This window comes from Pipistrellus kuhlii, unplaced genomic scaffold (assembly GCF_014108245.1).
Source record: "Pipistrellus kuhlii isolate mPipKuh1 unplaced genomic scaffold, mPipKuh1.p scaffold_m20_p_111, whole genome shotgun sequence".
Classification (NCBI taxonomy): domain Eukaryota; kingdom Metazoa; phylum Chordata; class Mammalia; order Chiroptera; family Vespertilionidae; genus Pipistrellus; species Pipistrellus kuhlii.
In genome coordinates this window covers 278868-289626 of record NW_023425418.1, presented here as the reverse complement: position 1 = coordinate 289626, position 10759 = coordinate 278868, and the positions used below count along the sequence as shown (strand labels likewise).

Here is a 10759-nt window from a genome sequence, read left to right as displayed (position 1 = left end):
TTTTTCATTCTGTAAAAATAGATATGAGTATAGAACCATAGGGTTATAACAGATGACAATACAAGGACATGGAGGCTGATGGAAATACCAATATGACTCAATACCCTGTGGATTGGCTCCTGGAAGGCAAAGGGCTTTAGTGAAAAAACCAGTGAAACCTGCAAAAAAAATGTGGAGTTTGCTTACCAGTAATTAACGCCTGTTGGTTGCTTTTTTTAAAAAAAAATTATTTTAAATTTTTTATTGTTGATACTAAATGTTCCCCATTCCCCCCATTGCCCCACCCCTTCACCACCCTATTGTCTGTGTCCATGGGCTATGCATATTGATATATAAATTCCTAGTTTAATCTCTTCCCACCCCACCCTCCTCCCTCTGAGATCTGTCCGTCTGTTCCATGCATCCATGCCTCTGGTTGGTTCTGTTTTACTCATCAGTTTATTTTGTTCATTAGGCTCCCGCCTATATGTGAGATCATGTGATGTTTGTCTTTCTCTGCCTGGCTTGTTTCGCTCAGCGTAATGCACCCTTTTAAGTTTCTTCCTCACAAAACCAAATGCACCCTGCTCCCAGACAGCATGGAAAAAGGATGCTATCAGGACAAACTCATCCGTGACATGGACACTCAAGCGGGTCTTTGGGGTTCTGGGGTGCCCGTGTTCCGTGACTTTTTCACCTGAGGAGACGGAGGACTTGATGGTTTTTGTTCTGTTTTGATTTTAAATTTTAGCATGTGCATTTTAATATTAAGTATTAAATATGTTGAATAAAAATTCACCGAGTGGCCAGATGATCTCTGAACGCATAATAATTCAGCCACTCAGTGCATATCCTATGTAATAAAAGGCTAATATGTAAATTGTCCCCTCCACCAGGAGTTCTACCAGCAGGCAGGCCGGATTATTATAATCTCTGAACGAATAATAATCTGGCCACTCAATGTAGGCTGGCCAACTGCCCATGTCACCTCCCCGTGGCTAGGCTGGCCAGACCCCACCCATGCATGAATTCATGCATGGGTGGGGTCTGAAATTATAAAAAAATATATTAAAAATAAAAAAAGAGAAGCCAGGTAGGCAAATATTGTCTTAAAGACTGTGTTATACAATCAGTATTTGGTACAGTACGAGACACTTTATTCCTTCCTGGTATTCCTCGTTTCTGGTCCTTGACAAAGTGTATGTTCTGGTTACGTAGAGTGACTGGCGTGCCAACTTCCCCCCATTGCCTCTCATTCCAGGCGGAAAGGAGAGAGCGATCGAGCCACGCGATGGAGAAATTCTGCTCTATCTGGAAGCACACGTTCTGGAATGGAGTTGGTGACGACTTGCACTATAAAGTCATCGAGGGGGGCCAGAAGTTCACAGGGCTCCCCAGTCTCAAAACGTCCTCCCAGCGCAGGCTGCTGACCGTGGTGCTGCAGGGCGCGGCGGGTGTGGGCAAAACCACGCTGGCCAAGAAGTGGATGCTGGACTGGGCCCAGGACCACCTCCCGGAGACATTCCACTCCGCCTTCTACCTCAGCTGCAAGGAGCTGGGCCGCCAGGGAGCCTGCGCCTGCACCTTCGCGGAACTCCTGGCCAAGAAGCGTCCAGACGCACAGGAGGCCGGCCGCCAGGTCCTCGCCCAGGGCCAGGAGGTCCTGGTGGTTGTCGACGGCTTCGACGAGCTCCGAGTCCCCTCGGGCTCCCTCATCCATGACATCTGCGGCGACTGGAAGGAGCCCAAGCCCGTGCCCGTCCTGCTGGGCAGCTTGCTGAAGAGGAAGCTGCTGCCCAAGGCCACGCTGCTGGTCACCACGCGCCCCGAGGCCCTGGGCGAGCTGCGGCTCCTGCTGGACCAGCCGCTGCTGGTCCAGGTGGAGGGGTTCCAGGAGGCGGAGCGCAGGGGCTACTTCCTGGAGCACTTTGAGCAGCAGGACCAGGCCCTGCGCGCCTTCCAGGGCATGAAGGCCAGCCCGGCGCTGTTCCGCATGGGCGCGGCGCCCGCCGTGTGCTGGGTCGCGTGCACCTGCCTGAAGGGGCAGCTAGACAAGGGGGAGGACCCGGCCTCCACCTGCAAGACCCCCACCTCGCTGTTCCTGCGCTTCCTGTGCGGCCAGTGCCCCCACCTGGCAGCCCCCGCCCCGCGCCTCCCCACTGGGCTCCGCGCCCTGAGCCTCCTGGCCGCCCAGGGCGTCTGGGCGCACAAGTCCCTGTTCGATGGCCAAGATCTCGGGCAGCTGGGCGTCAGCGAGGCCGACCTGCGCCCTTTCCTGGAAGGCAAGGTGCTGCAGGCGGACGCGGACTGCGAGGGCTGCTATGCCTTCCTGCACCTCAGCGTCCAGCAGTTCCTGGCCGCCCTGTTCTACTTGCTGGACGGGGGCGCAGGCGGCTGCGGCTGTGGCTGTGCAGGGCAGGGCATTGGGGACGTGCGCGCGCTGCTCTCCAAGGGGGAGCGGCTGCGGAACCCCAGCCTGGCCCACGTGGGCCGCTTCCTGTTCGGCCTGGCCAACGAGGAGCGCGCCCGGGAGCTGGAGGCCGCCTTCGGCTGCCGCGTGTGCCGGGAGGTGAGGCAGGAGCTGCTGCTGGCGGCGCGCTCCACTGCCCGGGACTGGCCCTCCTCCTCCAGGGCTGACACCCGGGAGCTGCTGCACTGCCTGTACGAGTCCCAGGATGGGGCGCTGGTGCGGGAGGCGCTGGAGCCTGTCACGGAGCTGGCCCTGCACCTGCAGAGCGAGCGGGACCTGGTGCACGCAGCCTACTGCCTCGGGCACAGTCGGGCCCTGCGCAGGCTCTCGCTGCAGGTGGAGAAGGGCATCTTCGCGGAGAAGGACAGGTTCCAGGAGCCGGGCACGTGGGCGGAGCGGTAAGGACTTCACTCGTGTTTTTATTTTATTTTTAAAATATTTTTACAGATTTCAGAGAGGAAGGGAGAGGGAGAGAGAGAGAGAGAGAGACATGAATGATGAGAGAATCATGGATCTGCTGTCTCCTGCACGCCCGCTAGTGGGGATGAAGCCTGCAGCCGGGCGTGTGCTCTGACGGGGAATCCAACCCTGACCTCCTGGTTCATAGAGTGATGCTCAACCAATGAGCCACACCGGATGGATTTGTTTCTTTCTTTAAAGTTTAATATTTTTTTAAAGTATATATTTTATTGATTTTTTTTTTTTACAAGAGGAAGGGGGAGAGAGAGTTAGAAACATCGATGAGAGAGAAATATCAATCAGTTGCCTTCTGCATACTCCCTATTAGGGATGTGCCCGAAACCAAGGTGCATACCCTTGACCGGAATTGAACCTGGGACCCTTGAGTCCACAGGCTGATGCTCTATCCACTGAGCCAAACCAGTTTTGGTTAAACTTTAATATTTAAAAATATATATATTTTATTGATTTCGGAGAGAGGAAGAGAGGAGAGAGAGAGAGATAGAAACATCAATGATGAGAGTGAACCATCCACCTGACTGCTCTCGACGCCCCCCACTGGGGACCGAGCCCACAACACAGGCATGTGCCCTTGACTGGAATTGAACTGGGGACCCTTCAGTGCACAGGCCCACGCTCCATCCACTGAGCCACACGGCCCAGGGCTAAAGTTTAATTTTGATTTGTGACGTGATTACAGATGACCCCTGTTTCTCCCTTCCATCCTTTCTCCACTCTCTGCCCGGACTGGGGATGGAGCCTGCAGCCTTGGTGTATCCAGACGATGCTCTAAGCCAGTGTTTCCCAACCTTCTCTCATGATGAGAATCACCTGGTGGAGTTGTTAAAACACAGATTCCTGAATCCCAACTAAGAAGTGCTAAACTAGAATTTTTGGGAACATATAGGTAAAATTGTATACTTAACTAGTGCTCTAAGACAGATTTTATATACAGAGCACTAAGTTAGGTATGCAATTTTACCTATATGTTCTCAAAAATTCTAGTTTAGCACTTCTTAGTTGGGATTCAGGAATCTGTGTTTTAACAACTCCACCAGGTGATTCTCATTATGAGAGAAGATTGGGAAACACTGCTCTAAGCAACCGAGCTACTGGGCCTGGACTGTACTGGTAACAGGCGCTCTCCTCCCTCACTTCCTGCCAGGTCCCAGGAAGACCATCTCGCTCTTTGCTGCTGGATGGAGCTGTGCTCTGTGCTGAGTTCCAACAAGGACCTGACACTTCTGGAAGTGAGTCAGAGCTTCCTGAGCCACTCCTCCGTGAGGATCCTGTGTGAGCAGATAACCCGCGTCACCTGTGCCCTCCAGAAGGTGGTGTAAGTAGAAGCTCAGCTCACCTTGCAATGACAGTCCTTGTGTGTGAGTGTATGTGCTTAATCCTCACCTGAGGATACTTTCCCATTGATTTTTTAATTTTAGAAAGAGTGGAGGGGGAGGGGAGAGGGAGACAGAGAGAAACATTGATGTGAGAGAGACACATCCATTGGTTGCCTCCCGAACGCTCCCCTACGGGGATGGGAATCGAACCCGTGACCCTTGGGTGTGCAGGGCCCATCTTCCCCTTTCCCATCCTGATGTATGTGACGTCCCATCTCACTCAGGGTTCAGAGCACTAACCGTTTTCAGCAGCCAAGAGGGGACCCCCTCCCTTCTGTGTCCCCCAGGATTAAGAACGTCCACCCGGTGAACGCTTATCGGGACTTCTGTCTGGCTCTGGTGGGCAAGGAGACCCTGACACACCTGGTCCTGGAGGGCGGCATCCACTGCGACCACATGCTGTTGCTGCTGCTGTGCGAGGCCCTGAGGCACCGGAAGTGCAAGCTGCAGTATCTCAGGTACAGGGCGGGGCCTGCAGCATCTCGGGGTATTTCTCAAGTCACTCTCAGGAACAGAGCACGAATCTGATTGGTTATCACACCACGCCGGGGCGGGGTTCAGGCCTCTACACTCTCTACAGCCGGTATAGTGCATTGAGTAATGAGCCTCCAGTGCAAAGAAACACGCAGACTACTTCTTCTTTTATTTATTTTTATTTTTTCTTTAAAAAATATATTTTATTGATTTTTTACAGAGAGGAAGGGCAAAGGATAGAAAGCTAGCAACACCGATGAGAGAGAAACATCAACCAGCTGCCTCCTGCACACCCCCTGCTGGGGATGTGCCCACAGCCAATGTACATGCCCCTGACTGGAATTGAACGACGACGCTCTATCCACTGAGCCAAACCGGTTTCGGATAATTTTCTTTCTTTCTTTCTTTTTTTAATTGATTTATTGATTATGGTATCACATAATTGTCCTTATCCCCCCATTCTCATTCCAAACCCCTCACCACGTATGCTCCCAGCCCCCTGTTGTCCATGACCACTGGCTAGGCTCATATGCATGCACACAAGTCCTTTGGTTGATCTCTTCCCCTTACCCCCACCCTCCCCTACCTTCCCTCTGAGGTTTGACTTCTTTATTTTTATTTAAAAAATTTCTTTATTAAGGGATCACATATTTGTCCTTACCGCCCATTCCCATCCCAACCCCATCCCCACATCTGCCCCATCCCCACTATTGTTCATGACCATTGGTTAGGCTCATATGGATGCACACAAGTCCTTTGGTTGACCTCTTCCTTTTATCCCCACCCTCCCCTTACCCTCCCTCTGAGGTTTGACAGTCTGATCGATGCTTCCCTGTCACCGGGTCTGTTTTTGTTCATCAGTCTATGTTGCTCATCATTTCCCCGAGATGCATGGGAAACACGCAGACTTCTGTGGCATCCTCTAGCGTAGGGATGTCGTACTCCAGGCGAATGTGATGATCATATTAAAAAAAAAAAAGAAGATGCAAAACAAACAAACAAACAAACAAAAACGGGTCATGTTGGTGAAACTTCACACAGAATTGTATTCCAGATTTGAGAGGAGGCTGGACAGTGATTGAGGGGCCTTGGGGATATTTGAAGAAAAGCCAACGAGATCCACTTTCTCCAGTCCTTCAGGCCAGGGTTGGCTCCATGTTGAAGGAGAAAGAGATGAGCATCCGGGATACAGTCTTTGCGGCCAGCGTAAGCCTGTAGGGTCTCCGTCCTCCCATGAGAATGACTTTCCCCCTGTGTCCCACAGGCTGGGGTCTTGTTTTGACTTCACTCAGCAGTTGAATGACTTCTCCTTGGCCCTCGAAGTCAACCAGTCCCTGCAATCTCTGGACCTCACAGCCAGCAAGCTCGGGGACGAGGGCATCAAGTTGCTGTGTGGAAGCCTGAGGCACCCCAATTGCTTCCTGCAGTGGTTGTCGTAAGTGTCTCCTCTTCTCCCATGGGGCATCTTGTTTTTTTTTTGTTTGTTTGTTTTTTAGTACATTTTATTGATTTAAAAATATATTTTATTGATTTTTTTTTAACAGAGAGGAAGAGAGAGGGATAGAGAGTTAGAAACATCGATGAGAGAGAAACATCCATCAGCTGCTTCCTGCACACCCCCTATTGGGGATGTGCCCGCAACCAAAGTACATGCCCTTGACCAGAATTAAACCTGGGACCTTTCAGTCCACTGGCCGATGCTCTATCCACTGAGCCAAACCGGTTTCGGCCATTTTATTTTTTTTACAGAGAGGAAGAGAGAGTTAGAAACATCGATGAGAGAGAAACATCCATCAGCTGCCTCCCGCACACCTCCTACTGGGGTTGTGTCCACAACCAAGGTACAAGCCCTTGACCGGAATCCAACCCGGGACCCTCGAGTCCACAGGCCGACGCTCTATCCACTGAGCCACACCAGACAGGGTCCACGGGGCCCCTTTGTGTTTAGATCTGGGACCACATCAAGGAGAGCAATGGGAACACCCCTATTTGCTGGACACCCTACTGATGTAGGCAACACCTGGTGTATTGATGGTCGCCATTCTGACAGGTGCGAGGGGATACCTCGCATCCGTGTCTGGTCCCAGGTGGATGAATCCTACATTTTTGCTTGCCCTTTCTCTCCTTTCTGGTCCCTCATGGCTCAAGATAAGAGAGGGTCGGGGTTGGAGGGGGAGTGACGCAGAAGAGCTCTCCCCAAAGAAGGTTGAATTTTGGGAATGTTCTCCCCGCCCGACCGAGGCTGTGGTGCTTCTGCAGGCTGGAAAACTGTCACCTGACGGAAGTCTGCTGCAAGGAGCTCGCCTCCACCTTGATTGTCAACCCGAGGCTGACACACCTGTGCTTGGCCAGGAACAACCTTGGAGACAGTGGGGTGAGACTTCTGTGCGAGGGTTTGAGCTACCCAGAATGTCAGCTACAGGCCCTGGTGTAAGTTCCCGCTGACTGCATGTGCACGCGAGCACACGTGTGTGTCTGTGTCTATAACAATCATTCTATTTGTCTGTCATGCACACACCTAACAGGAAGTAATTGGCTCCAGACCCCTCTTCTTCTGACCATCTTTTCTGTAGGTTGTGCCAGTGCAGCATAACCAGAAGCGGCTGCAAACACATCTCCGACTTTCTCCAAGGAGACTCCAGCCTGACCCTCTTGGACCTGAGTCTCAACCCCATTGCGACTGGATTGTGGTTTCTCTGTGAGGCGTTGAAGAAGCCAGGTTGCAACCTCAAATGCCTGGGGTAGGTCCTTCTTCTCCTGTTCCAGGTGTTTTGGAACTAGTTATCCCTCTTGGAGATAGTTTGGAGAGAGAGAGAGAGAGAGAGAGAGAGAGAGAGAGAGAGAGAGAGAGAGAGACTGTGATAGAACCACTCCTGGCCCAGTGTTGGGCACAAATGCCAACAGACGGTGAATGCTGGTCAGTGGGTGGTTACAAAGGCACTCGGAGCCTAAAGAGTGGCTGTAGGTGCAAATGGGTTTTAAGGATGCCCATACCACTTCTGGTTAGCTCCGAGGGGCAGCTTAGTATCTCAGCTACACTGTCCTTCAGATTTTTTTTTTTAAAAAATATATATTTTATTGATTTTTTACAGCAAGGAAAAGAGAGGGACAGAGAGTCAGAAACATCGATCAGTTGCCTCCTGCATACCCCCTACTGGGGATGTGCCTGCAACCAAGGTACATGCCCTTGACTGGAATCGAACCTGGGACCCCTCAGTCCGCAGGCCAACACTCTATCCACTGAGCCAAACCGGTTTTGGCAGATTTTTTTTTTTCTTGTATCATTTTCCCATGGAAGAATTCACTGACTGCCCTGGTTCGTAGTTCAGTGGTGAGAACGTTGACCGATGGACCAAAGTGTTGTGAGTGCAATCCCTGGCCAACGCCGCATACCTGGGCTGCAGGTTCGATCCCTGGCCACAGTCAGGTGTGTGTGAGAGGCAATCAATCAATATAACTCACACACACCTCTCTCTCTCTTCGCCTTCCTCCCTCCCTTCCAGTCTTTAAAAATAAATGGGAAAAATATCCCTGGGGGAGAATTAACAACAGAATTCACTGACCACTACCAACCTACCTAATCCTTCGCTCTGGCTGACTTATCCCAACAACTTGTTCATATGGTCTTTAAGGCAAAGAGTAAGGTGGGGGAGAGGGGCAGGGAAGGGGACCTCTGTAATGCTCTAAACAATAAAGATAAAAAACAGCATATCCTGATGGCCTATGTCCATGGTCGGCAAACTGTGGCTCGAGAGCCACATGCTGCTCTTGGGCCTCTTGAGTGTGGCTCTTCCACAAAATACCACAGCCTGGGCGAGTCTATGTTGAAGAAGTGGCGTTAGAAGAAGTTTAAGTTTAAAAAGTTGGCTCTCCAAAGAAAGTTCAATCGTGCTGTTGATAGTTGGCTCTGTGGACTAATGAGTTTGCCGACCACTGGCCTATGTCCCTAGAATAAGCTCTTTGAAGAAAACAACTCGCCCAATTTCACTACCAGGTCCTCTGCAGGCCCGAGTGTGGCTGGCTCCCGGCAGGGTCCCCGTAAGGATTTGTTTCCACAAGAGTGACTGGCACCCGTTTTCCTTCCTCAACAGGCTCTGTGGCTGCTCCCTCCCATCTTTCTGCTGGCAAGACCTGGCATCTGCCCTGGCCAGCAACCAGAGGCTGGAGGTCCTGGACCTGGGCCAGAACGCCATGGGGCCAAGTGGGATCACCGTGCTCTTCGAGACCCTGAAGCAGAGGTCCAGCCCTTTGAAGAGATTAAGGCTGAGGGCCGATGAGTCCAGTGCCCAGACCCAGAAGCTGCTGAAGGAAGTGAGAGACTGCAACCCCAAGCTGAATATCGACTGCAAGGCTGCCCGAGCGGCCAGCTCCTTCTGCTGCGAATCCCTTTTCTTTATGCCCCGAGATAACTTCCCGGCTATCTACTAGTCTCTCTGGTGGGGACCAGACGGTCAATGTTAATTACTGGGTCACAGTGGACAAGGGAGTGGACACTCTCCACTCTCTGCTCTGCAGTGTATAGTTAAGTTCTGCAGGAGTCACCTACTCACTGGATGTCAAATGTCTGTGTTGTGTTTTTTTTTTTTTTTCCACAAGGATTCGGGATAATAAAAGGCAAAGCACAGTGTTTGAAATTGCCTTTGTTTTATTTGATCTTTTACAGCTTTATTTATTTTTTAAAATTAATTTCTTTATTGATTAAGGTATCACATATTTGTTCTCAACCCCCCATTCCAACCCCCCCCCCACTTATGCCCCCACTCTCCTATTGTCCTCGACCACTGGTTAGGCTCATATGTATGCACATAAGTCCTTTGGTTGATCTCTCCCTTTTATCCCCACCCTCCTTCTGAGGTCCAACAGTCTGACCCATGGCTCCTTCTCTCTGGGTCTGTTCTTGTTCAGCTGTCTATGCTGTTCACCATTTCCCCTAGATGAGTGAGATCATGTCTACTGGAAATACACTTACAAGAATAAAAAATGAGACAAGCAATAATCGTTATGCTGAAAGGCGTATGAATCAGTCTGTAGTGAGCTCCTTTCTGGGCCACCAGTTCTTTTGAGACCCAATTTCAATGTCAAACAGTTCCTTATGTGTACATGTCAGCCATGGTATTTCAGTTCTGCATGGTGGGCAAATGGTGATAATGCAGGTCTAACCCTCTTTGATTTGGTCCTGGGCTTTTACAGCTTTATAGAGAGAGGAAGGGAGAAGGGGAGAGAAACATCCACGAGAGAGGGAAATATAGATCAGTTGCCTCTTGCACGCCCCCTGATGGAAGTGGAATCCACAACCTGGGCATGTATCCTGGCGGGGAATGGAACCGGCACCACTTTGGTGCCCAACCAACGGAGCCACACCAGTGAGGGCAACTTTTAATTTTCTAAAGGTCTTCACCTGAGGACATGCTTATATATTTTAAGAGAAGGGGAAGGAAAATAGATGAGAGAGAAACCAATGAGTGAGAGAAACATCAATCTGTTGCCTTCCACAACCTTGCTGATTGGGGAATTGAACAGGAAACCCGGTATGTGCCCTGACTGGAATCAAACCCACAACTTTTCAGTGCACAGGATGAATTTCCAACCCACTGAGCCACATGGGTTGGGGTGAACCTGCATTTATCAATATGCCCCAGAGCTAACTTAGCATAAACTTGACGCTTGGCATAGGTAGTCTAGGAAAAAATATTATGATGCTGATGATGGTTGATTTTTCTTCCCTTGTTTTTCGGTCTGTTCTCTGTGTCTATGAGTCTGTTTCCACTTTGTTGGCTGGTTTAGTTTGTTCCTTAGATTCCACATGTAAGTGAAAGCGTATGGTGTTTGTCTTTCTGTGACCAGCTGTCTCTCATTTTTTTCCTCATCTCTTAACCTTTCACATTTTTCCTTCCTGCCACATTTTGTGGGTTAAACATCACCTTGGTGAGCTGAGAAAGAATGACCCAAGTGGAAGATAAAGGCCCCAAATCGACACAGA

At 50.5% G+C, this 10759-nt stretch overlaps 1 protein-coding gene across 1 annotated transcript; it reads left to right on the top strand.

The window, feature by feature from the left end:
• Positions 1-1270: 1270 nt before the first annotated feature.
• NLRP7 (NLR family pyrin domain containing 7) lies at positions 1271-9218 on the top strand. Its single transcript, XM_036432529.2, has 7 exons — positions 1271-2835; positions 4074-4244; positions 4593-4763; positions 6044-6214; positions 7039-7209; positions 7353-7520; positions 8871-9218. Exons 1-7 carry the CDS (start codon positions 1271-1273, stop codon positions 9205-9207), a joined length of 2754 nt encoding a protein of 917 aa, XP_036288422.1. The 3' UTR covers positions 9208-9218.
• Positions 9219-10759: the final 1541 nt, after the last annotated feature.